This window comes from Eremothecium gossypii, chromosome V (assembly GCF_000091025.4).
Source record: "Eremothecium gossypii ATCC 10895 chromosome V, complete sequence".
NCBI classification, from domain to species: Eukaryota; Fungi; Ascomycota; class Saccharomycetes; order Saccharomycetales; family Saccharomycetaceae; genus Eremothecium; species Eremothecium gossypii.
The window spans coordinates 14,559-39,152 of record NC_005786.2 but is presented as its reverse complement, the minus strand read 5'-3'; the positions used below and the strand labels follow the sequence as shown (position 1 = coordinate 39,152).

The following is a 24,594-nucleotide window of genomic DNA, read 5'->3' as shown; positions in this document are numbered from 1 at the left end:
TATTGCGCTTATTTGTCCAACACGTCTGCGTCGTATCTCTGCTTGAACCAAGCAATGGTGTCCTCCTTGGATGTCTTGTGCGAGTTACCAACGGTGGATCTGCATCTCTTTCTTCTAGACACTCTGCCGCCAGGTCTGCCCATGACCACGTAGAAGTCCATACCGTAGATACCAATCGAAGGGTCGTACTTGATACCAAGGTCGATGTGCTCCTGGATACCGAAACCGAAGTTACCGGTCTCAGAGAAGTTCTTGGTTCTCAACTGGTACTCCTTGACCTTCAAACCTCTCTCCAAGATCTCCTCAGACTTTGGCCCACGGATGGTGACGTGCACAGCAATCTTCTCATTTCTTCTGATACCGAAGGTACGGACAGTGTATCTAGCCTTGGAGTGAACTGGGGTCTGACCGGACAGCTGCTCCAACACCTTGGAGGCTCTGGTCAATCTGTCACCGGACTCACCGACAGAAATGTTCAAGACCAATTTCTCGATCTTCAACTCACGCATAGGGTTTTGGGCTTTGGCAGACATTTTGGCGACTTGTTCCACTGGAGCGGTATTGGTATCTGTTCCCAAGATGAATAAACTAGTTGGACCGCTGTGCTCTGCGATATACTATTTGAAAAATTTTTAGCGATGGCTCTGCATCTTCGTTTGGCATGATAGATCACGTGATCCACAACCCAGACACAACCGATTTTGCGTGGGTTGCTGATAAACCCACACCCATAACAAATGTGTGGGTGGCAGTCATCTAGTGAGTATCCGGGTAATGTCATGTAGGGTGGCAAACGGAACTGAAGGTGAAGTGCTGTGCTAGCTTAGAGCCAGCTCCGCGGTTACATATAGCAGCAGCGATAAGCCAGTAAGATGCAGAGCATTGTCGAATCATTGCGGCGGTCGCCGCTAGAGCAGGAGCTGTACGAGGACCAGTCAGAGCTTCAGGAGGACTTCGTGGTGGGCCGGGTCCCATTCCAGAGACTCACCCCTCGAATCTCGGTCGCACCCGTGGACCGTCCCTATGAGTTCTTGCGTGCACACACGGATGATTCGAAGAACCCAGACTGCCGGATTAAGATTGCGCACGGTACGACGACGCTGGCGTTCCGTTTCCAGGGGGGCATAGTGGTGGCTGTGGACTCGCGTGCAACGGCTGGGCAATGGATTGCGTCCCAGACAGTGAAGAAAGTGATTGAGATAAACCCTTTTCTACTTGGGACTATGGCGGGTGGTGCGGCCGACTGTCAGTACTGGGAGACTTGGTTGGGAGCACAGTGCCGACTACACGAGTTGAAGGAAAAGGAGCGCATCTCGGTGGCCGCTGCGTCGAAGATCTTGAGCAACCTTGTATACGAATATAAGGGCGCAGGGTTGTCTATGGGAACTATGATTTGTGGATACACGAAAAAAGAGGGGCCAACCATTTACTACGTCGACTCCGATGGGACCCGTCTAAAGGGTGATCTCTTCTGCGTGGGATCTGGGCAGACGTTCGCATACGGTGTCCTTGATACGAACTACCGCTGGGATCTGAGCGTCGAAGATGCTTTATACCTTGGTAAAAGATCCATCCTAGCAGCTGCACATAGAGATGCCTACTCCGGTGGTTCGGTAAACCTATACCACGTGACTGAAAACGGTTGGGTCTACCATGGCAATCATGACGTCGGTGCCCTCTTCTGGGAGATCAAGGAGAAGGAGAAATCCTTCAATAATGTCCTTGGGTAAATAGCCGCCTATCACCAATTTCATACTTCCAGTGTACCATATATATGATGTACTCACAAATTGCATAAGAGACGTAATCAGAGGACGCATGCTTAATGATGTTAAATTGGTGTCAATATTACTACAACGGGTATATAGACATTGGTCAAAGACCAAGTCAAGAATTAGGAACTGTATAATCGTACCCCCTTCTAGTCGGTGATATTACTGGATTGGTCATCGTCGTCGTCGTCTTCGTCGTCGTCGTCGTCGTCTTCGTCGTCGTCGTCGTCGTCATCATCGTCGTCGTCATCGTCGTCGTCATCGTCGTCGTCGTCGTCGTCATCGTCGTCGTCGTCATCTCCATTGTCACTCGTAGAGCTACTACTAGTGTCATCACCTGCAGTGCCAGAGTCAGAAGAACCCGTGTTGTCATCGCTTGAATCCCCTGAATCCTCGTCGCTAGAATCTTCATTGACGCTAGTGTCACTGTCATCGTCACTTGATTCTGTGTCACTGGCCGACCGTTTCCGAGGTAAAAGATTGCCATTGTTAGAACGCGAGCCCGCATGGCCTGGGGTGCCCGCCACAGAGAGCCTGACGGGCTGCTTAGGTTGGAAGAACTTTGATAGAGATGTGGGATCAAACGGTTCACCAGCTTTTAGCGTGGATGAGCTCGTAGGGTTTGCAATGCTTGGCGTCGGCGGCTTTTGGAGAATGTTACGAAGTGCCGGCGGAGAAGCCCTTTTCGAAGAACCCTGCTTCGCAATCAATGCTGGATTTTGAGCAGAAACTTGACTCACAGGGGACATATTGACGAGCTTTTTCACTTTTCCGTCTGTAACTTTTACTGTAGCAGCATTGACAGCAGCTGTCAAAATCAGGTTTAGGTGCTGCGGATTCTTATCGATTAGCGCTGTAAGTGGATTACCCGTGATTCCCTTATTCTTCGCAGCCTGTGTAACCTGGTTGATAGTCATAGCCAAAGCCTGTGTTAAAATCTGAGCCATAACAGGCTTTTCTAGACCTTTGCGGTCCTTGGTGAGTAATATAAGTTGCTGCTGTAGATATTTCATGGTGCGCTGATTATCATCTTGTAATATACGCTTTTCTGACCGGTTAGCCGCAAGGGTTTGTGAAATATTAGGCTGTTTGGTAAACGATGCTAAATTATTGGACACAGTTGCTTGTTTTCTGGCTTGTAACTGTAATTGTTTTAGTTCCGCAGCCTTTGCCTTGGCAGCTTGTGCTTCGGCTTGCTTTTTCCTCTGCTTCTCACGTTCTGCAATATATTCCTCGTCTAACCCCCATAACCATCCTTTCCCTTCCTTGGAAACCTTTCGGAAGGATTTATTCAATGACAAGTTATGTCTCACCGAACTTTGCCACCCGTCAGGGCAGTATTTATAATATGGATACAGTTCCCTAATACCGGCATATATCTCTGACAGAGACATGCCTTTAGGAGAAGAATACTTTCGCAAACATGTCGTAATCAAATTAGAATAAGAACACGTCGGCTTAGTACGATATTCTGGCGGTATTTCTTCTAATGAATATACCTTTTTGGGAGGTTTTGGTGGTTTTGAAGGCTTCTTTTCCTTCTTTTTTGAAGTGACGCTAATATCTGGCGCCTTGATCTGACTGTCAAGCGGATCCTTTACAGATTCTGTTTTAACAGTTGGTGTATCCTTGATTTTCGAGGGTATTACATGCTTTTCTTTGCCCTCCTGTTCAGGTAAGACAAATTGAAACGGTATTTGACCAATTTGAATTTTGCTTTTGTTCCTTAAAGGTACAGTAATCCCACGTTCTACAAACGTGTCATCGACAAAGGCACCATTTTTCCCCATTATCGACAGTTCAAATCTTTCTGTCCCAAAATTGTAGAATATTTTCGCATGTCTCCTGGATATAGATTTTGACGGACCTAAGTTAACGTCCACTTTATGAGCAAAGTCATTTTCTGATCGCCTACCGATAATAACTTGAAGGGTCTGGACATAAAAGGTGAAGTTTTGAAAGTCAAGACATGCATATGCAGATATTTTAGATTGTTCTTCAGCAAGATTCGAACCATGGGATGACGTCATAAACTGACCTGCTGGAAGAATATGCCCATCTGAGTGTTCCGTATGATTACCTGCATTTATGTCTGTACTCGTCTGGCGTTCAGATTCCGGCGATGGTTTAAAGGTTGCAGGAGAATGCTTGTTGGTTGGTTGCGAGACCATTGGAGTTAATGAGTTATGTCTTCGAGCATAAAACAGATGGTTCTTACCTTGGATAATTGATGCTGGTGTGTTTTCCAAATGTGTGGTATAATTAAATTTCACAGAACCATCATGTGTGCTGCTTTTGACTGTGTGTGGATTGGCCATTGAATTATTAGAAATACTCAGCTGCTGCGATGAATCACCAGTTTTCTTGGCTGCGACATGCTGCCTTGGAGATAGGCCTTCTTCGTTGCTCGTGTTCGTGTCTTCAGTTTTGGTACACATATGCTTGTTATCCAGAATTTCAGGTGTAAGAGAGACTGATCCACGCGGCGATTGTTCTATATCAAGCTTATGCCTGGTAGCCGCGGCATCATCTTCTGAGGAACGCCGTTGAGATCCGATTCCATGAGCTAAAAGATCTTCTGCTGAAAACAAATCATCATCGTTCTTGGCATCTAGCTTAAATAGCTTCGAAAAATCTTCATGATCTAGATTTTCTGGTAACTCCAATTTTAACTCTGTAGTCTGAAGAGTAGACGCGGCTCGTATATCCGGGGTCTTGCTGTCATGCTCTTTTAGAATTAAACTGCTGCGGCGCCTCGTGTTAGGTCCATATGACATGGATGGGCGCTGCAACCTATTCAAAAGTTCTTGTTGGTCTTGCCCTTGCTCCATGTCCGATGCCATTAATCTGGTATCATCCGTTCCTATAGAACCCGCAGGCTTAGGTATATTCTTTAACGGTGTAGAATTTGGTGTAGGTGTAATTGGAGCATCTCCAGACCCTGCTACCTCCATATACGCCGAGCCGTCTGGTTTTAAATCTTCCTTTTCGCCACCATGAGAGGCCTGTGAAACTTCCCGAGCAGCTAGGCCGATAGAATCGGTGCCTTTTGGCGGGCCAGGTGTTGTTGGGGGTTCGTTTTTAGCTACCTCCTGCTCTTGTACCAAAGGGAAATTTGTTAGACCGTCCGCATGCGACGAGTCAACAGCAGTTGTTGGCTGAAGATCGGAATTTAGCCTCTTTCCCTTCAGCTTTTCGCCTTCCCTAGAGTCCGGCACTCGGTCACTTGCAAAACCTTCTCCTGCATTAGCACTCTTTACTTCCGAAGCTGTCTTGTCAGCATTGCTCTCTGCTGGGCGGTCACTTGCATGTTCGGCGTCTCCCGACGACTCATTTGTACAGCTCACATCTGCACCTTCCGAAGGTTTCTCGCTATCATAGCTAGCGTATCCTATTTTGCTTTCCTCATCGGCACGTAGGGGATACTTTCCTGGTTCGCGGGTCGGGTAGTCTATGTGCTTCTTCGGAAGGTCATCCGTCGCGACAGAGAGCGCGCCAATCGCTTGAATCGATGCCCGAGGCAGAGATGTGTTCTCCTGACGCTCGAACTCCATCGTTCAGCACGGAACACTAATATATATCGGAGTACTGGCTGTGAGTGCTGCAATATTTTAGCTTCCTGGCACTTCTTCCTTCCGTGCTAATTGGCTCCGTTCGTCTCCTATCTTCCGAATCAGTACCTAGTATGAATTGAGAATCCAATCCACAAGGACGAAAGAACAGAACAAAAACGTTCCTATGATAGCTGCTGTTCTTGAAGGGACAAATAAATGGGACAAAGCTGAACCGAGGTTCCTTATTCACCTCGCACCTGATGAGTTGGTGATACAATATTTTGTTTACGCTGCTGCACAAGAAAAAAGAAATGAAGCAAAAAATTCAAAGCATAGTATACGTCCTTCGTTAACTATGATAATTCAGTACTTCTGGGAGATAGTGAATCACGTGATATATACTTAAAATGTGGGGAAGGTTCTCTGCAAGAAGGCGATGCATGGAATATGGAATAAGCTGATTGGTACCTCTTCCCCACATATTCTGCTACAATGCAGAATTTCAGAATTCTTAAGTGCTGGAGTATCTGGCGGGATCTCACTAGTATTGGCGCTGAGATCCTGTGGCAGGGGGGGGGGGGGGGGGCAGAGAGAGAGAGAGGGCGAGAGAACACTCAGCTCCTCTTATCTACGCGCATATTGCGAGCCCTCACTCTCTCAGGTGCACTGAGAATCCAGTTAATAGAAGATAGGGTTTCTTCCTTTATATCTCCGGTGGCTGGGTCAAAGTCATCGTCATCTAGGCCCAGGACGAGGACTAATTGGGATAGTCTCGTGAACTTCTCACGGAGAAAGTAGTGCTGGCCGCAGAGGGATGTGATCATAAGGCTTAGTTCGCGATCCAGCTTCAACCCTCCGAGTTCGTTACACTGAATGCCCCATATCTTCTCTTCCAAGGCTTCGCAGAGGTAGTCTATCATCTGAGAAATTAACTCGATGTATGCCGTTTTGTAGAGAACGTTCGAAAAGGGAAGTATCAGTTCTTTCCACTGTGTCAGAAAGAGATTCAGAGTGGAAAGGTTTTCAAAATCATGTGCCGTGCATATGTATTCCTGGTCTGTTCCACTTACGAACATAGGTGCAACCAGCCTTTTAAGCTTCCCCTTGAGCATATTCTCGAATAGTTGTAGTAGGGACCATTTCAACAGTTTGCCGCCCTGAGTCTGAATATTGCCGAATAAAGTACGCAATACCGATTCCACATCCGTTGCGTCGCGACCAAAGGGGAAATTGCTGTGCAACAGCTGTGGCTGGTCTTCTAAAATCTCAGTGATTAGAAGACGTTTGAAAAATACCTCACCTATGGATAAAGTGTTGACACAGATCAGGAAATGGTGAAGCTTCAACACGCTTTCCTCGTCGGTGTAGACAGATTGTATATTAGACTGCAGGTTTGTTAACGTGCTTGTCGCAGCGCTCTTAAAATTGAAGCCGAACTGTGACAATTTACCAGTATCCTGTGTTACAGGCTTTGGCGAGAGAGACCTCATACCGACTGATGTAGGATCTGAAGACGGCAGGTATTTTTTCAACACAAGGGAAGGGTTAAGACGAGGTTGAATATTCTTAAATCTTGATTGTAGCACTTTAATCAGGAATTCGGTCTGGATAAACCTCATTAAAGCTTCAGAGAACTTATAGAGCAGTGCCTTCTGACCAGTGTTCACAGTTGCAATTAGATTGACTCGAATGAGCAGAACTAGGTCTTCCAGGATAGAGCTTATAGGATAGCTCGATAAATCTTCGTGGTCGTATGGGGTCGGCCCTAAATAGTCGTTCAAAGATGGTAGTTCTTCTAGGTCGACAGCATTTGCGAATGACCTATAGAGTTGGTGGCGCACCAGTTGTTCAAACCCAGACATAGAGTCAGTCACCTTTGCGCTGAACTTTCCTTCCGAAATAAGGCTCGGTAGCTCTAACTCTGTGGCCGTGTTCTGCGAAAACTCATCCCACTTCAGAGCGAAAAACCTGCAGTACATGGACCAATGCTGGAAGATGGCTGAATATTCAGAAATCAACATTGTTAATTCGTTAATGGAGCTTGGGGGTGGCCTGCTATTTGGCTTTGCGCCATGGAGATGATTTTTGTTGGCTTGGGCCTGTGCTTCGTGCCACTCCCTGATTTCAGCAAGCAGATATTCAATGCGCCGGACATCCATGAATGTGTCCCATATTATCCCTGCTTGTAAGTCTGCTTCCTTTTGAACTTTGTCCATGATATGCACCATATATTTCGCGCCATAGCACCCTGAGATAACCTGCGAGTGGCTATTTATAATGGTGGACACGGTTTTGAAGAGATGGAGCAGCGCCTTGGAGTAAAACATATGCCGTCTCTCAGTAGAGCCTGTCATGATTTTACGACTCTGACCTGCAATGATATCGCACACATACTTGGAGTAGACTTCCAACCCCAGCTCGGCATATCCTATCTTAGGGAATAGCTCAAAGTAGGATGTCAACTGTTCCACATCTTGCGCTTTTGCCGCGTGCTGGAACTGTTCCGTAAATACCTCCGATAACCTAGAAGTCCAGTCCTTCAGCAGCTGTGCTGGTTGCTCTGGGATCTCACTACAAGGGACCACCCTATTCGCAAACTCAGATTCGACAACTTCGGGCGGCAGTGTCCGGATCTTCTCGATGGTATTGGCTGCTAAACGGTGGTCATTCTTCTCCAACGCGCTACTCACCACCGAAATGCTGTACTTCAGTTGCCTGCATTGTTCAATAAACTGCAGGGTCTTGTGAACTAACGTCCTTTCGCGTTCGATCATCCTAATCCGCGCCGAGATCTGCCTCGCGGACTCGCTCGAGCCGGAAAGCTGTTCCAGTGTGGCATGGAACTTACCCAACGACGAGGTCAGGTTTGTCCTCCTGAGCTCCAGTTTCCTAATCTCCTGATTATCACGGGTCTGCGACTCTTCGATGATCTCTTGCAATTCCTGCTCGGTCTCTCTGTGATCTCTATTGATCACCTTTTCGAGTTTGGTCGCCTGAGAAAGCGTCGCAAAGTTGTTCATAAGTTTCTTATACCGTGCCAGTTTCGCAGCCAGCACATCGTCGCTGATCGTGTGGAGCGCAATTGGATCCCCATCGGCGGCCATGTTATCCTTGACCGCGATATTGCGTGTTGATGAAGTCTGAACGGCCTCGTGGCCTGGACGTAAGGCGAAAAAGTAAAATTATATAGAACAGGCATGAGATTGGCTGGAAGTTCAGGGAGCCAGGCCTCGTGCGAAGCAGCTTAGAGAGCCATAGGAAGCCACATGCGCAGGAACTAGAGATGAGACCCACCCAAGGTGAACTCGCCCACGGCACAGGGGCAGTCTTAGCAACGTGGTAAACATTAAAAATAATACATACGTTACAAGCAGCCGGCATAGCAACTGCCTGGAGTCATGTTTTAGAGAAAAATAGAAAAATTATTATAATATTCCTTGTGTATGAAATAAAGCTGCTTTGCAACACGCGGCAGAGATTCAGACCTGCCTGAAGCCGTAAAAGGACGAAAAACAGAACGAATAGAAATTAAAGATAGAAAAAGCAGCACTCGGCCAAGGCCGAAGCGGGGGCGCGCAGGCGCGCCGGCGCTTTCCTCGCGCTCAGGCTGCGACTTGCTCCTCAGTGGCATCCTGCTCCCACTGCTCGCCGTCATCACCCTCCTCGAACTCCTCGTCGTAATCACGTCTGATGGACAGCGAGGGCTTGACGGCCGCGGTGTCCAGCGTCCAGTCGTTCAGCGCGGCCTCGGCATCGATGATGATCTGCTTCGAGGCCTCGTAGCCGTCGTAGGCCGGGCGGGTCTCGCCAGGCGTCACCGGAGAATCGTCCAGCAGCTCCAGCAGCGCCTTGCCGTAGCCGGCGATCAGCGCCAGCTTCTCGCTGTGCTCGATCAGGGAGTCGAACTGGTAGTTGAAGGCGGCCTTCAGCTTCGAGCGCGTGATGTTCGACAACTGGGCCTCCGCCACCAGCGACTCGGCCTCCGCACGCACTAGCTCCTGCTCTAGCACCTCAATCTTGGGAGACTGCGGGTCCTTGTACTTCAGGTACGCAATCTTGTCCGTGATCTTCGCCTTGCGGTCGCGCGAGGGCTGGATGGAGCCCTCGATATCGCGGATGGACTTGAGCGTCAGCCGGTACTGGTCGTACCGGTCGATGAACTGGTCGTCCAGCTCCGACGTCTCGTAGATCAGCACGCCCAGCTTGTCCGTGATGTCCGACACGTCGTCGTCGTTCTCAAGCCCCCACAGCGACAGCTGCTTGGCCGCGTCCCGGCGCTCGTTCGCCGCCACCTCGATGGCCCGCAACACGTTCTTCTCGATCTTCACCAGCTGCGACAGCTTGCGCGATAGCTCCGGTCCAAAAGCGCCCGCCGTGTTCTTGCGGAACGTGTTGGCCAGTCCGCCCTTGCCGAAGAACCGGTTCTTCGTCGTCGATGGCGGTGGCGGCGGGTTCTGAAGCTGCGACGCCGTGGGCGCCCTCGAGTTCCTTAGGGAGTATGTCCGGTGCATCTTGTTACACACTACTGTGTCTTCGCTAGCAATCGCTCAATTCCACTTGCCAGAGTAGCCTCGCGGATCAGCTGCTGCGTTCTAGCGTGCTATTTAAAACGCTGGTATGCTGCCGTTGCTCCCATAGCAATTTTAGCCTGTCATCCCCCTTTTATACTACGCACTGTTTTTCTTGGAATCCCTTAACCCGTTTCTTTTTTCGCACCTCGGGGCTCGCGGGGCGGCCCGCGTAGTCCCTGGCTGCAGGACGGGCTGGAGACGGGCTGGGCCTGGCACGGGCCCGCGCTTGCGCAGCGTAGCGTGCGCAGGGAGGCCCGGGCCAGCCTCCCATGCTGTCCGGCATCCGGGGGGAGCGACGGGTGGGTCGCCGTCGCCAGAGACCGCCGCGTACTGCGCTGTGGGTGCGCGCGCTGCCGCCGTGCCCAAGAGCAGGCCGTACGGCGGGCCCTGGCGGCGCAAGGCAGGCACGTCGGGCGTTCTCGATTTAGCAACGACATTGTGGTCTCGGACGGGGGGACCGGACAGGACCAGATGGGGATTCCGCGCGGGGCACTAGGGCACGGGCGCGCAGCGAGTCCGAAACGGTGAGTTTGTGCTGGTGGGCGTTACAAGTGCAGCGAAGAATCACAGTACGGCAGCAGTCGGCACGGCAGCAGGAGCCGGGCGCAGCAGGGCGACGCATTGCACAGGCATTGGCAGCACATAGGTCCCAAGACAGAGGCAGCGCGGAGATCGCGCAGCGAGTGCAGCGGACAGAGGGGGGCGACATGAGCGCGTGGGCATCGCAGGAGGCGGCCAAAGAGGAGGAGGCGGTGGGGGACTTCGCGCGGATGCTGGAGCGGCGGGACGCAGGGTTACTTGCGCGCGTGCTGTCGCGCGCGCAGACCGGACCGGAGGCGTACGTGCGCGGGCTCTGGCGGGCCGAGGTGGGGCTAGAGCGGTGGCGGCTGACGCGCGTGCTCGGGTGCGGGTCTGTGGCGTGCGTGTTCGAGCTGGGCGACGGCGCGCTTGCGCTCAAGGTGCCGACGTCGCGGCGGAAGGCGCCGGTGCTTTTGCACGAAGTGCTCATATACTCGCACCTCGCGCAGCAGGCGGGCGGGCGGCTCGCGGAGCGGCACGTGGTGCCGTTCCACGGGGTGGCGGCGGTGACGCGTCGGGAGTACCGGCGGCTCCGCGGTGGCGAGGTGGTGCCGGCGCTGGTGCTAGAGCGGATGGACACCACGTTGGAAGCGGTGCACCGGCGCGCGGCCGTGAGCAAGGGCCAGTGGTGGCGGTACGCACGTGACCTTGTTGCGGCGCTCCAGTTCCTTCGCGAGAGCTGCGTGGTGCACGGGGACATCAAGACCGCGAACGTGCTCGTGCGCGGGCAGGACGCATTCTTGGCGGACTTCACGTCGGCGGCAGTGTGCGACGCGGCGCCGGAGCCGCTCACGACGACGCTTGAGTACTGCGCGCCGGGCTTGATCGGCGGCGGCCAGCCGACGCACAGCACGGACGTGTACGCTGCGGGGCTCTGCTTGCTTGCGCTTATCACGCGGTTCGAGCCGTTCCGCGAATTGTCGATGATGAAGTCGCACAGCAGCGCGCCGACGCATTCGTTGCACGAGACACAGTGGCTCATGAATGCCATCTCCAAGGGCGACCCGATCAAGTACAACGTACTCAGCCAGGACCTCTACGACCGGTGGGCGGAGGAACTCCACTTCTTGCGGCGGTTCTTCGTACCCGCGGCGCAGGACGCGCTTTCGCGCTGGCTCGCCGAGTCGAACGCGCGCGTGGCGGAGCATGCATTCTAACTTTATGTAACTATCGATGACGCTAAACCTTTAATTGCGCTATATGCACGCTTATATGACTAGCTCCCCGTTGATGATGGCGTTGAGGCGCCGCTCCTTCTCCTCGTCGAGCTTCTTGGTATTGATTTCGTCGTCGCGCTTAATGCGGATCTTGCTGAGCTCATTGGGTACGTAGAACGGCGGATGTTCCCAGTCGCAGTCGCGGCCCAGCGGGCAGAAGCCCGTCACGTATTTCGGGCAGATGATCTTCTTAACGTGCTTGCACGGACAGGCGGTTCCCAATGGACAGAAGCCCATGCGGTAGTCCTCGCACTGTTGAACCTTGGACGTGGGGTCTATATGCAGGTATTGGCACTCAGGGCTCTGTGTGCAGTAACCGTTTTTCGTGAAGAACACACACTCGGGCATCTTGCGTAAGTTGTATTCATGTAGGTACTCGCATTGATCGTTCTTCTTACACAGTCCACGCAGCCAGTGCTTGCAGACGATTTTGTTCTGAAATATGGGCAGGACGTGTTTGTTGGGGCACAGCGTGCCGTTGGGACATGAGGAAGCGCCTTCCTTGGAGTTGTAGTATTGGCATACTGGTCTGTCGGGATCAAGAGAGAAGGAATATTCCTGCCGAAGAAACGGTGCAAACCGAAAAGGATAATTAGATGTATCTGGATGTACTAGCGACATAGTGGCCGGCTCTATGATCGTGCTATCTGCGTGGTGCCGTGTGAAGTCTTCGGTGCACTTTCTGTTCTAGTCGGGTTCATTAAAAATGGTCCTTACTAAGAGTCACGTGATAATTGCAGAAATGTGCTTGGTGAGTCCTATACACTCTAGAGAGATCTAGTCGCCTACGTAAGCTCTCCAGGGCCGCGGTGCAAGCCGCCAACATATCGCAAGCTCGACTGTAAGGTTAGACATTCAGCGCAGCCAGCACGAAGGTGAGCAAAAAGGAAATCTTGAAGCTCGGCTTCTCCCAGAAGAGTGTATTAAGGTCAATCTTCTCCCTGCCGGTGCTGATCAGGTATCTAGATAGCCCACGCGTGGTGCCTTTGTCCACTATCCCTCGACTCTGTAGCCATTGAAGCGCCAGCAGCCCCAGGCCAGTAATAAATACGAGAGCGTGCGAAATCTTTCCGACAACAATTCCCAGCGCAACACCCGCGATGGAGCCCAGACATAGCTGGCGGTAATCTAGCTTTCCATTAAGCCTTCCCCTGCGCACTTCCTTGCTAGTGACCCCTGCACCATATCCCACCTGCGGGTACTTTACGTCGTGAACGCCCATGTATGCGTCATTGCGAATTATAGGAGACTTGAACAGCGGCATTAGTAGACCCGTAGCTGTGATACTTGTAAAGAGCATCATCCTTGGCGAAGTAATGCCCGCATTCTTAGTTAGACTTACCGCGCGTGCACGAATGGCGCTCCCCATCATCTGGCTGCGATAGCTGGGCGCTACCAGGCGGCACAGATTGCCAAAGAATAGCCTCGTTCCACAGGGATTTCTAATAAATAGGTTGGTATTCATTCTAGATAGCTGAGTGTCGTCGCTTCTTCTGTTTTACACGTTGAGGTCAGCGGAAGAGCATCCCCGTATTTATAGCATCCTTTTTCAGAAGAGCAGCGACAGCACCCTTATTCGCATGGCAAAGTTGATCTGACTAAAGCAAAAAAGCGGAACATCTGTCTCAGGCAGCTTCCACGGCACTGCAGCAAGCAGCACATTTCGGATGGTCGCATTAATAATTGTATTGATATGAAACTAGTTTAGATTAGTTTTGTATATCAGGGTATGTGTATACTAACTACATATACATACTGCATTAAAAATGGGAACACTGGCATGAGCCAGAATCAGAAGTGTCTGGGATATGTAACATAAGCACAGCACATGGTGCGTACCATAGCAGGTTAAAGTGGCGTGAACAAACATAGCTGCACATATAACTTCCAATCAATCATATACAAAATCATGACAAAATACGCGTATTGCCTTTATTCTTATTGGCTTCTGCCCTTCTTACCTCAAATGAGATTTATTAAATGCTTTAATGAAGATCCCCCGTCCCTATCCTGTCTACCGCGACAGGATTATCTACACTGCTGATGTGCAAGTTCCTTACATACTCCTGTAGCTTGTTCCAGTTTTCTTCGCGCTTCTCACGGCGCTTTTGGGATTCCTTCAGACTCGAAAGGTAGAGAGAGTTGCAATTCTCATAGAGAACCGGGTTTGTCTCGAGAAATATCTTTAATGCTTTGAAAGCCATTGCATGAATAGCCCGATTCCATGAACCGGAGTTTATGGCTTGCTCAACTAGCATGTAGGGGTCCTGATTTGGATTGCCCTCTTCATCGGTTTGAGAGTCTAAGTCTAACTGGGAGGTCAACTCATACAGCGCGGGGAAAATGATAGGCAGGATTACCTCTGCGTTTTCAATGCATAGATTTAGAAAGTATTCGTTATTCCAGTAACTGAGCACCTTCTCTGCCACCTGGAAATGTGGTGAGGAGATGCATTTTGCTAGCTGGACAAATAGAGGCACTTCAACTTTAATGAACTCTAGCGGTTCAATGACTTCAAAGATATCCTCGATTTCATTCAAAAACATAATTTCTTTGGTAGAATTCACTTTCGGCCAATAGCGTAGCAAACCCATAATGACTTCCTCGGTCAGCATCGGCTCTTTCTCTAAGAACTGCACAATACAGTATGCCAACTGGGGGTGATAGAGCGATAAACAGCGAACTTTATGCAATGGAATTAGGATGCGGACAAGGAATACCTTGTGTTCTTCTTTTAACGGCAATGCGAATCCGTTGATGATGGAACCGAGGATCTCCAACAACTCTGCAATACCATTAAAACGCTCTGTCTCGTAGACAAACTGAAGGAAAATGTTGTTGATGGAGCGGCGGATAAACGACCGGAGAGACAAGAACTTGCCGTAGATCCTGTGAAGCGTGGTTTTGAGGCAGTCCCGTTCGCGGATATCTTCGCTATCGAATAGCTCGAGGAGCTTTAGAATGAACTCCTGGTCAATGAACTGCTTTGCAATCTGGTGGTTGAAGTCTGGCGACTCCACGAAACGCAAGAAGAACTCATAGACACATTGCATGTGCGGCCAGGCCAGCTCGTTGACCGGCTCGTCTTCGTCGGGGTCGTACACGTCTCCAATCGGATTCACAGGCGGCGGGATGGGCCTGAAAAGGTTAACCTTGAACATATTTACGACGTGCCCGTACATCTCCTCCGTGTACGTGAACCGGTTGGTCACGATAAACTCAATTAGCTCCTGCAGCGTGATGCGTTTGATCTCTTTCCCATGGATGTCAAAACTCGGATCGCTGAAGTCAAACATGATATTGCACTGGTCGACCTTCGCTATGAATAGAGAAATCTGCTCCTCCGGCGGCACGTCGTCAAACCCCGGCAACTTGGAAATCTGTGTGTACCGCGACGGTTCGAACCGCGACGACGAGTGCCGCTGCGGCGTCTTGATCAGCTCAAGGTCTGTGTCGGGGTTCAGCTTCGTGGGCGTGGGTAGCCGCTCGAACGAGTGCGACGACCGCGGGATGTCGATGCCGTTGGGCGACGCCGCCTCCGCCTCCTTGGGTGACGGCGGCCCGGACGTGCTCCCCGGCGACACAGCCGCCGCAATCATCGTCGGGTATGAGCGCTCTTCCTTCTTCGCCGCCACCTTCACCTTGGGCGCCGCGCCCGCCCCAGACTTGCCCGCGTCCTTGGCCTTCGGCTGCTTCGCCCCGGAGCCCTTCTGCTCCTTCTTGTCCACCGTCGCCCGGCCCCCGCTCCCGCCCACGGCCCCTGCCGCGCCATTGGCGCTCCCCGGCTTTTTCCCCGTCTCCTTGTCCTTCTTCTTCTGAGTCGACGACGACGATCCTGTAGTTTTCTTTATCAACTGCGCAGGTCCCGTTAGTAGTCCGCTCGCCCGCGCCCGCCCGGCCGCACTGCAGCCGCCCCACATACCTTTTGCTTAAAACCACGCATCATTTTGAGCCTGAGTGCTTCGGTTCGCTGGTCCGTCTCCCGGCGTGCTTGGTGTTACACGATCGAGGCCGCTGTATTTGTGTTGATTTTTGTCTTTGTGAGGTGTTTGTTAAGGGGATGGAAAGGAGGGTAATAATCACTTGCCAAGGGTGTGCAGATGCAGCCTAGCGGCCGTCATGTGCTCCGGCCGTGCTGGCTTCCCGCTGCTGCGGCTGCAGCCGGCGCAGCGCGGCCAAATTTGGTTGCTGGGATTCCGTCGCGGCGCGTGGGCGGCACAGCGGGGCGGCCCGGCAACGCCACAAAGGTCCGGGGCCAGACGTGGCGCGTGTGCGCGGGATATATATACGCGTGCAGCCCTAATGGGCGGCACAGGTGCTCGGCGGTGAAAATATATAAATACAGCGGCGTGCGCGCGGAAAACGGGACACGCTGGAGAGGGCGGCGGCTCTGCCGCCAACGCAGAAGATGAGAGTGCGTAGACGCGAACGGGCACGCCCGGATGAGCCATATCTACGAACCGCTACACTGATGCACGTAAACACTTGTAGGGCGGCGGGCCGCGGACCATAGACATCGCGTTGTTTATATGCTGCTATGTAGATGCGGGGGCCGGCGGCAGCGCGGCCGGGGCCTGCGGCGCGCTGGCGGCTGGCGGCAGCGCGGCGCCGGCTAGTCGGCCTTGGGGCTCAGCTGGTTGACCAGACGGCGCCGGCGGGCGCCCTCGCGGGCCCAGAACTCGTCGCGGTAGATCTCCCAGCCCTCGCGGATCTCGGCGCTGAAGGCGCGGGGGTAGAGCACGAGCTTGACGTCGACGGCGCCGATGCGCGCCTGGGAGCGGACGGCGACGCCGCGCCAGAAGTGGTAGAGCGCGAGGCGGGGCAGGTGCGCGGCGGGCACGAGCAGGTGCAGCAGCCAGAGCTGGGCGCCGGCAACGCGGCGGGCGGCCAGGCGCGCGGAGTCGGTCGCGCGGTCGCCGAACGAGCTCTTGACTTTGACGAGCTTGATGTTGAACTGGCGGATGCCCTTGTTGGTGTTGGTGAAGAACTTGCGCGGGATCACGATGGTGCGGCGGTACTCGCCGCTGAGATGGAACAGCACGACAGTGATCATGATGAACACGAACAGGAACTGGAGCATCACTCTATAAAGGCCCTGCACGGTGTCCTGTGAGAAGTACAGCTCGTAGAACGCAAATCCCGCGACCCCCATCAGCGTCGACAGGAAAAGCGTGAACTGCCACTTCAGCAGCTCCTGCTCCTTTGCCTGCCGGCGCAGGTCGTCCTCCAGGATGAGCAGGTTGCGAAATATCTTGGATGCCGGCGAAATGTCGGTCGTGCTCTTAAGGTTTTTGCTGGACGTCTTGCTGCTTGATCGCCGTCGCCGCATCACGCTGGCGCCGGCCCTGTTCGTTCGCCGTACCCGCCGCAGGTGTGCTTCGGCTTCGGCGCCGTCGTCATCTCTCCATATGCTCTCTGACATATCTGTACTGTCACACCCGTAGTCCTGCCACAGCCGGCGGTCTAGCAAAGCCTTGAATGTCTCTGAGGTGCTCCTATAATGTCCTCTGCTCGGAGAACTGTCGCCGCTTGGTAGGCTGCTTCCACTGGTCTGAAGCACTGCTGCTCTGCTGCTTGGAAGTATCATGTTCAGGTTTGCTTGCGCGGGTTGTCAATTTCGCGAGTCTCACCAAAACCTGTCAATACTCCGCTGATCTCCATGTGGCAAGGCGCAACGCTAGACAGATAATCGGTCAACGGCGGGCGAAGGGCACGTGGCAATGATTGAATATATGGAATATGTGCTGCGACAGTTCGAGAGGACCACTAGCTGGGACAGGGACTACAGCTACGAAAATATCACGGCGACCAGCGACAACCTGCTGCAGTTCGAGATTCCCGACTCACTGAATCTGCAGATATCTAACCAGTCGACCCCCAACACTTTCAACACGTTCGAGCTTTCCAACCGGAGCATCATCAATGGATCGCTGTCGTACTTGTACACCGATTGCGGTCAGCTGGACAAGATCGTGCAGAACTCGCTGAAGGTGCCGCTGCAGCAACGGGTGGACACATACCAGTGCCTGCGACCAGGGCGTACGCTAGGTACAAGCTTCCGCAGCCAGATGCTGCTTTACGGGCGCATGTACTGGCCGGGCTCGATTCTGGAAGCCATGTACTGTAAGCGGCTGACGCCTCAGAGCCAACTGGTGCTCAAGAGTCTGCTGTCTGCTGCGGGGGAGTCGAGTATTCTGACGCTATACTGGCAGCGCAACGCACCATGGGGCAGTCAAGACATTGTATTTTCTACGAATGAGCTGCTACTTGGGTACCGGTTCCTGCATAACTTGTCGCCGGGCAGGTCGCACGAAGGCTCGCCGCATGGTCAGTCTACGCTATCACTGGGTGCCGAGTTCTGGCTCGGGATCAGCAACCTTCTTCCAGGCTGTTCCACTGCTCTGCGTTATTGCACACATGCGACTAACACCGGCAAGCCGATCACTTTGACCTTGTCGCTTAACCCATTGTTCGGGCACATATCGTCGTCCTATTCTGTAAAGTTCTCACCTGGAACCACTTTCTGCTCCAAGTATGACTTTAATGTGTACTCAATTGAGTCTAATTTGTCGTTTGGATGTGAATTTTGGAAATCCAGTGCAGCCGCGCATAAGCAGGCTACCAATGAGGAGGAAACTAGCATTGAGGTGGCCACTGAAACACCAGTTAGTGATCCGCGGTACTGCGGTGCCGTTCCAGGCGCGCGGTCTTTTGACCAAATTCGGCCATTCGCGGAGCTCCCGTCGGATAATCAGTTGTACCACCAACTCATGATGCCTAATTCTTCCAACGCATTAATTGACAATGTAAACTTGCCATTTCCCTCTCCGCTCCTTCGATACCCACCCGAAAAATCAGTGACAGATAAGTTCGCTGCCATGATAGACGCAACACAATTTACCAGTGTTCTTAAGATGAGTTCTAGTCTCAGAGACAAAAACTTGCGACTATTATGGGAGGGCAAGTATAAGGGTTTCTTGGTATCTGCGGGGGCAGAATTGACAACCATACCTTTGGAAGCCCCGAAGACGATTAACGAAATCACAGCACAGCAGGTACCTAGGCCCCTATGGTTACGCCCGGCAAAATTCGGAATACAGATTCAATATTCCACCTAAATATTTTATACTACATGCATCATATATTACCTTGTCTATAGCTGTTTCTTCTGCCTTTTCGACTTAAACCCCTGTTCGTACTCCTTGAGCTCACACCGCAGAGATTCAGCTAAATCTTTGTCATCATAGGCATCCAGTTGGTACCATAGATTAAAGCCATTCAGACGACGACCACGTGCAAGAATAGTGGACATGTATGCACGTACCGATTCTGCCGGATTTACACTATTCAATATGATCGGCGTGAACTTCTTCGGTATATTGGAAAGAGTTACCGTCATTGGGGTGTATAGAACCTCTGGGCAGTTAGGGTGCTCATATACGTTAAACAAACAAGGCTGAACTTCGGTCTCCTCCTCATTAGGTTTATTTTTATTCAAGCCTTTGAGCACTTTCAGCTTGAACTGCTCAATCTCTTTTTTATTGTGAACAACTATCCAAGACATGAGGTAACTCTCTTCATTCTCCAACTGCTCTAGAATTGCATCCTTCGGGAATAGAAACCTCATATTTGAGTTCTCCAAATATTCAAATAGAATGTCCGCTCCATTCAAGTATTTCTGCTGGAAAGTTGTCAGCTGCATCGATTTGTCCTCATCTTCGACCTCTTTCTTCCTCTTAGTATACTTCCGTTTCTGACGAGGCGCTGTTCCTTCTTCCGCCTTTATTGTGATAGTTGTTCCCTTCTCTGAGATGGCACCATGAGCCTCGAGTGGCTTGTCTGCATTTTTGTCACCCATATCCCGCACGGGAATTGTCTCCTGTTTAAGCGGCGGAGCCCCATCCGTCGACGATAAGGTCGCACCGGGTCGACTGAGATCATTGGCGCTGCCTGAGGCGTCTGTAGGGCCTTTGTCCAAAGCCTGGCCACTGCTGCCGGTACTATCTGGGACGAGACTCCCGCCACTTTTAGTTTCAGAGAGTTCCCCCCGCGAATCGCTCATAGATGCCTCTGTGAATGAGGAATTAGGATCGCTACCATGCGGCGGTGAGCTAAGATTATCTACCTGCGATGATTCGGGTGACGCTTTTCGTGGGAGCGGCGTACTGGGAGTCTGGCTCGCACTTTCCTGTTGTTCCACTGTCGGCTCTTCTGTGCGCTTTATAACTGGACGAGAAGACAGGCGTGGTTTCCAGTTAGGCGGCGGCTCCATGTTACGCGCCCTCTCTATAAATACTTTGAATCGCTCCACGTCGGCGGGCGGTGCCTGGCCATTCGCTACGGCTATCATTAGTTTGTTTAGAGCGGGATCTCGCTGGGCTAGCAGGTTAAGATTCGCAATCATTTTCTGGTTGTCAATTTCCTGCTGCTGCGCTTTACTAAAGGTCGTCAGACCTTTACTCTTGATAGTGGTCCCCATCCGGCTTAACACACTGGGTCCCTTGTTGTCCTTTCTGCCCTTCCGCAGCTGGTCTCGTTCCGTGTCGTTTTCCCGCTTCCGCTCTATCTTCTCTTTCTTGGTATGCTCCACCTCTTTTAACTTCCGTTCTTTCTTCAGCTGTTGCAGACGTTTCCGCTCTTCCCTGCGGCGCTCCTTTTCTTCCGCTTCGCGCTTCCGCCTGACTTCCTTCTCCTTCTTGCGTGACTCTTGCATAAACTGCCACTTCTGCTCGATTTCGTCATTCTTCAAGATAAACAGACGGACGGGCAGCGTGTGTGGTCCGCCCGTCAAGATCCCATCGCACAGTTTGTGCATTTTCTCTCGGGCGGCAGACTGGTCGATGTCATCTGGATCAATACCCTCCTTCAACATCCGCTCCCGCTCCTTCATGTTCATATACTGTTTGGACCAGTACAGCTCGAACATCTCCGCCTTGATCCACGTCCGCCTGGACGCAAGTAGCGAGTTATAAAGTACCGCCGAGTCCCGGACGGACAAAGCATGCGTCAGGACATCGTACCGTGGTGGCTCCGCGGAGCACGGTAGCTTCTCTAGTATACGAAACGGCCGTCCGGAGCTTTTCTCATCGTCCTCAAGCCCGTATGTGTCAGGCTCCTCTGTGTCTTCGTGTTGCCCGCGCCTTCTGCGTGGCACAGGTACCTTGGAGCTCTCTGTAGCATCCTTCTCCGTAGTAGCAGTCCTACTCCGTAGTCTTGCCATTACTTTGTTGTTTAGATTGTCCTTGCGAACTGTAAGCAGCTAGACTTACTCCGTATGTGTACAGTGGTTTGCCCTGTGCTACTATCGGATACCTCTGAACGCTGCTATAATCTTTGACGTATTCGTATCAACTTTCGATTCCTCAGAATCCCACGTGTTATGCTTTTTATCTGGTTATACTGCTTTTGGGTGATAGATGGTCCCGTCAAAGTGATGGTGAAGTTATCTACGGGTCGGTTATGCAAGATTGTTCTATCAATTTGAAATTTCGGGCGCGCTGCACACAAGCCCATTGCAGACAGAAGGGACTTGTCGAAGACACAAACCGGTGCCGATGGCCTCGACTGTTGATCTAGGGCGCTCTCTGCGTCAACGTGATGATGATCAGGATGGTGATTTGGCTTCACTGGCGGGCCATAAGAGGTTGAGGCGCAACACAGTACAATATGCCCACTTCCAAGAAGGGGCCATTGTCAGTATCCGACTGACGAACTTTGTTACATATTCGCTGGCGGAGTTCCACATGTCTCCCTCGCTGAATATGATTATAGGGCCCAATGGATCGGGTAAGTCAACGTTCGTATGTGCTATCTGTCTAGGCTTGGCGGGGAAACCCGAATACATCGGCCGCGCGAAGCGGGTCGAAGACTTCATCAAGAACGGGACAGCGGAAAGCACGATTGAGATACAGCTACGCAATAGCAGGAACGTGAGTGGGTTGCCGATGATCAGTGCGGAGGACGAGGCGATTAATGTGCGGACGGTTCTAATGAAAGCTCGGCGCAAATGCGCGTACTACATTAATGGGGAGCCTGTCAGTGAGAATCAGATGCGTGCTCTTGTTTCGATGCTTAATATACAGCTGGATAACTTATGCCAATTTTTGTCACAGGAGCGTGTGGAGGAATTTGCCAGACTCAAGGCGGACAAGCTCCTGGAGCAGACAGTGCGCTCCGTAGATGCTTCGTTGCTGGGCCTTTTGGAGCAGTTAAAGACCAGCCAGCAGGAGGAGCTTAGCCTGAACCGCGAAGTTGAATTGGGGCAGAAGAAGCTGGAAAAGCTGATGACACATAAGGAATCGCTCGAGAACCAGGTCCGTGCGCTGGAAGAGTACGAGCGGAAAAAGGAGGAGATAGATATTCACAAGCGGCTTCTACCATACGTAAGAGTGAAGAACCACAAGAGGCAGCTTAAGGACCTTAAATCCGAATACGAGCGTGTGAAACAAGAATTAAAGGAATTTTTAAAGGACAAGAAACCGTTCAAGATAGCCAGTAATGCGCTATTGTCGGAGGTAGAAAATTCGCAGCGCCAGAAGCAAGGCAAGGAGAGCGAATATATTCAGGTCAAGAGTACTCAGCGCTCACTTATTGAAGAGCTAGGGAAACAGCGTACAGAAGTCGAAGATCTAAAAAAGAAAGTGACATATTATAGGACGCGGCGCGAAAACATACGCCGCAAGGTGGAAAAGGCAGAGCAGGACATTGCGTCAAGACAACAACTGTTGGGATCGCTGGTGCTGCCGACGCAAGAGGAGATGGACAATTATGAGCAGCAGCGTGTGGACCTTTATGAACAGGAATCTGCATTTGAGCAGAAGGTGGAAGAAATGGATTCCAAAGTCAGAGCCTTGAATAGAGAACTAACCACCATTAAATCCAAGCTTGAGCGTCGAAAGAAAGAACTGGCTTCTAATGACAGTCTAAACGCACTTCGTGGACAGACTGGGCGACTGGAAGAAGTGAAGAAAGCGTGTGAATTTGTACGTATACACCCAGAGATGAAGGGCAAAGTACTGGAACCACCTATAGTTGCTATAAAGGCTCCTAATGAGCGAATTGCATCTTACCTTACAACTTGTATCGATTGGCATACCTCCATTTCTTTGACTATGGTTGATTCTGCATCTTACAGAGAGTTTAACGACACGATCCTCAAAAACTTCCAAGTTAATCTGAGAGAGCTCGCGAACACTGAAACTTCTTATCCATACCCGTTAGAATATATCAGACAGCTTGGCTTTGATTGTTACCTAAGTGATTTTGTTACCGGTGATCCGGCCGTTCTACAGATGCTAAAAGAACAACAAAGAATACATACGATACCTGTTTCAACAAGGAATCTGGATACCAGGATTATAGACGATCTACGGACACCTGATAAGCAAGGCCGGCTAAAATTCAGAAGGGTTATAGCAGGCGACTATGTATATGATTTCAAGCGGTCGCGGTATGGAAATAAGCAAATATTCTCCACCGATGTTCAGGTCAAGAAAGCTCAATTTTACATTGAAGGAGGCATGTCGGATGGTATGAAACAAAATATTGAACGCGAACTGCACGAACTTAGAGAGAGATACCGGAACATTCAAAAGGAAGTAGAGTCTACCGCTCAGCAAAAAAAGCAGTTCCATATTCCGTTAGCAGAGGTCCAGAGGAAGTTGCAGGACCTCCAAAAGGCAATACATGAGCAGAATCACAAACGTATCATACAGTCCAGGACGATGAGCGAAATTCAGAATATAGAACAAAAATTGGAGGAGTTCCGGAGAGATATGAATAAGGATGTCTCAGAAGCCATCTCTAACTGTGAAGCCCAAATCCAATCCAATTTAATATCGCAGGGAGAACAACTGCGGCTAATCGTGATGAATCTTTCCCGTCTTCAAGAGGCCCAAGAGTCCGTCGTCCGGATGGGCATAAAGCACATAGAACTGAGAAACAGGGAACGCTCATTAAATGAGGTCATCGGCTTCTTTAATGCTAAAGAAGAAGAGCTCAGAGGAAAGTACGACGAAGCAAAAAAGGCATACGCAGAGGTTAAGGATACGGCGGAATTCCAAGCTTGGATGAAAGAAATACGGTCGTATACAGACACCGAACGAGATGAGCTATCCGTATGGGCCAATAAGTACGAGGAACAGAACACTTTTACCCTCGAAAATATACTGGAAACTATCGCAAAACTAGAGACAGAGATACAGATGATAAATCACGACGAGTCGTCCGTTACTATTCTGCGGCAGACAGTCACTGACATAAAAGGCCTCCAAGCAAAGCTCCCTACGCAAATGGAGAGGCTCGGGCTGCTAAGACGCGGGATGCTTGATATGCGAAATAATCTGGAGCCCCGTCTTGACGAGCTAGTCGAGAACATCTCCCAACGCTTCCGGAAGCTATTTTCGAACGTTGGTAGCGCAGGAGAGATCTGTCTTCTAAAGCCAGATCTTTATTCCGAGTGGAAGATCGAGATCCGTGTCAAGTTTAGGGATGTTGCAGAGCTCAAGAAGCTTGATTCCCATACCCAGTCAGGTGGAGAAAGGGCTGTATCAACTGTCCTTTACATGATAGCTCTGCAACATTTCACAAACGCCCCTTTCAGGGTAGTAGATGAAATTAATCAAGGGATGGACACAAGAAATGAACGTATTGTTCATAAAGCGATGGTGGAAAACGCATGTGCCGAGAACACCTCGCAGTACTTTCTCATAACGCCTAAGTTACTTACAAACCTCCACTACCATGAAAGAATGAGAATACACTGCGTCTTCGCTGGCTCTTGGATTCCTGATCCTGCTGAAAGGGAGGAAATGGTTCATTACGGCGAACTAACCAGTTATAAGTTATAACTTCAATATGTCGTAATTATTGTCAGTCGTTGTACATGATAAAGATATTTTAA

The 24,594-nt window shown here is 51.1% G+C and overlaps 13 protein-coding genes and 1 non-coding gene across 14 annotated transcripts; 5 read left to right on the top strand and 9 right to left on the bottom strand.

Moving 5' to 3' along the window:
- Positions 1-8: 8 nt before the first annotated feature.
- Positions 9-533, bottom strand: RPL11A (60S ribosomal protein uL5; the record flags this gene model as incomplete). Its single annotated transcript, NM_209888.1, has 1 exon — positions 9-533. The coding sequence occupies one exon, from the start codon at positions 531-533 to the stop codon at positions 9-11; it is 525 nt and encodes a 174-aa protein (NP_984535.1).
- Positions 534-872: 339 nt separating this feature from the next.
- Positions 873-1,730, top strand: PRE2 (proteasome core particle subunit beta 5; the record flags this gene model as incomplete). Its single annotated transcript, NM_209887.2, has 1 exon — positions 873-1,730. One exon carries the CDS (start codon positions 873-875, stop codon positions 1,728-1,730), a length of 858 nt encoding a protein of 285 aa, NP_984534.2.
- Positions 1,731-1,921: 191 nt separating this feature from the next.
- On the bottom strand, positions 1,922-5,326 carry FHL1 (Fhl1p; the record flags this gene model as incomplete). The annotated part of the gene is made up of 1 exon (NM_209886.2): positions 1,922-5,326. The coding sequence occupies one exon, from the start codon at positions 5,324-5,326 to the stop codon at positions 1,922-1,924; it is 3,405 nt and encodes a 1,134-aa protein (NP_984533.2).
- Positions 5,327-5,940: 614 nt separating this feature from the next.
- COG4 (Golgi transport complex subunit COG4) lies at positions 5,941-8,430 on the bottom strand (the record flags this gene model as incomplete). Its single annotated transcript, NM_209885.1, has 1 exon — positions 5,941-8,430. The coding sequence occupies one exon, from the start codon at positions 8,428-8,430 to the stop codon at positions 5,941-5,943; it is 2,490 nt and encodes an 829-aa protein (NP_984532.1).
- Positions 8,431-8,928: 498 nt separating this feature from the next.
- On the bottom strand, positions 8,929-9,837 carry PIL1 (lipid-binding protein PIL1; the record flags this gene model as incomplete). The annotated part of the gene is made up of 1 exon (NM_209884.1): positions 8,929-9,837. The coding sequence occupies one exon, from the start codon at positions 9,835-9,837 to the stop codon at positions 8,929-8,931; it is 909 nt and encodes a 302-aa protein (NP_984531.1).
- Positions 9,838-10,604: 767 nt separating this feature from the next.
- Positions 10,605-11,633, top strand: ISR1 (putative protein kinase ISR1; the record flags this gene model as incomplete). Its single annotated transcript, NM_209883.2, has 1 exon — positions 10,605-11,633. One exon carries the CDS (start codon positions 10,605-10,607, stop codon positions 11,631-11,633), a length of 1,029 nt encoding a protein of 342 aa, NP_984530.2.
- A 51-nt stretch (positions 11,634-11,684) lies between these two features.
- On the bottom strand, positions 11,685-12,314 carry YTH1 (cleavage polyadenylation factor RNA-binding subunit YTH1; the record flags this gene model as incomplete). The annotated part of the gene is made up of 1 exon (NM_209882.1): positions 11,685-12,314. One exon carries the CDS (start codon positions 12,312-12,314, stop codon positions 11,685-11,687), a length of 630 nt encoding a protein of 209 aa, NP_984529.1.
- Positions 12,315-12,540: 226 nt separating this feature from the next.
- Positions 12,541-13,158, bottom strand: FUN14 (Fun14p; the record flags this gene model as incomplete). Its single annotated transcript, NM_209881.1, has 1 exon — positions 12,541-13,158. One exon carries the CDS (start codon positions 13,156-13,158, stop codon positions 12,541-12,543), a length of 618 nt encoding a protein of 205 aa, NP_984528.1.
- A 520-nt stretch (positions 13,159-13,678) lies between these two features.
- Positions 13,679-15,639, bottom strand: RTS1 (protein phosphatase 2A regulatory subunit RTS1; the record flags this gene model as incomplete). The annotated part of the gene is made up of 2 exons (NM_209880.2): positions 13,679-15,547; positions 15,616-15,639. 2 exons carry the CDS (start codon positions 15,637-15,639, stop codon positions 13,679-13,681), a joined length of 1,893 nt encoding a protein of 630 aa, NP_984527.2.
- A 511-nt stretch (positions 15,640-16,150) lies between these two features.
- AGOS_AgSNR50 lies at positions 16,151-16,167 on the top strand. Its single transcript, NR_149395.1, has one exon. It is a non-coding gene; the product is annotated as an AgSNR50 (small nuclear RNA).
- A 138-nt stretch (positions 16,168-16,305) lies between these two features.
- On the bottom strand, positions 16,306-17,280 carry SPO7 (Nem1-Spo7 phosphatase regulatory subunit SPO7; the record flags this gene model as incomplete). Its single annotated transcript, NM_209879.1, has 1 exon — positions 16,306-17,280. One exon carries the CDS (start codon positions 17,278-17,280, stop codon positions 16,306-16,308), a length of 975 nt encoding a protein of 324 aa, NP_984526.1.
- A 133-nt stretch (positions 17,281-17,413) lies between these two features.
- On the top strand, positions 17,414-18,811 carry MDM10 (Mdm10p; the record flags this gene model as incomplete). The annotated part of the gene is made up of 1 exon (NM_209878.2): positions 17,414-18,811. One exon carries the CDS (start codon positions 17,414-17,416, stop codon positions 18,809-18,811), a length of 1,398 nt encoding a protein of 465 aa, NP_984525.2.
- A 35-nt stretch (positions 18,812-18,846) lies between these two features.
- On the bottom strand, positions 18,847-20,913 carry SWC3 (Swc3p; the record flags this gene model as incomplete). Its single annotated transcript, NM_209877.2, has 1 exon — positions 18,847-20,913. One exon carries the CDS (start codon positions 20,911-20,913, stop codon positions 18,847-18,849), a length of 2,067 nt encoding a protein of 688 aa, NP_984524.2.
- Positions 20,914-21,247: 334 nt separating this feature from the next.
- Positions 21,248-24,541, top strand: SMC5 (DNA repair ATPase SMC5; the record flags this gene model as incomplete). The annotated part of the gene is made up of 1 exon (NM_209876.2): positions 21,248-24,541. One exon carries the CDS (start codon positions 21,248-21,250, stop codon positions 24,539-24,541), a length of 3,294 nt encoding a protein of 1,097 aa, NP_984523.2.
- Between the last annotated feature and the right edge of the window lie 53 nt (positions 24,542-24,594).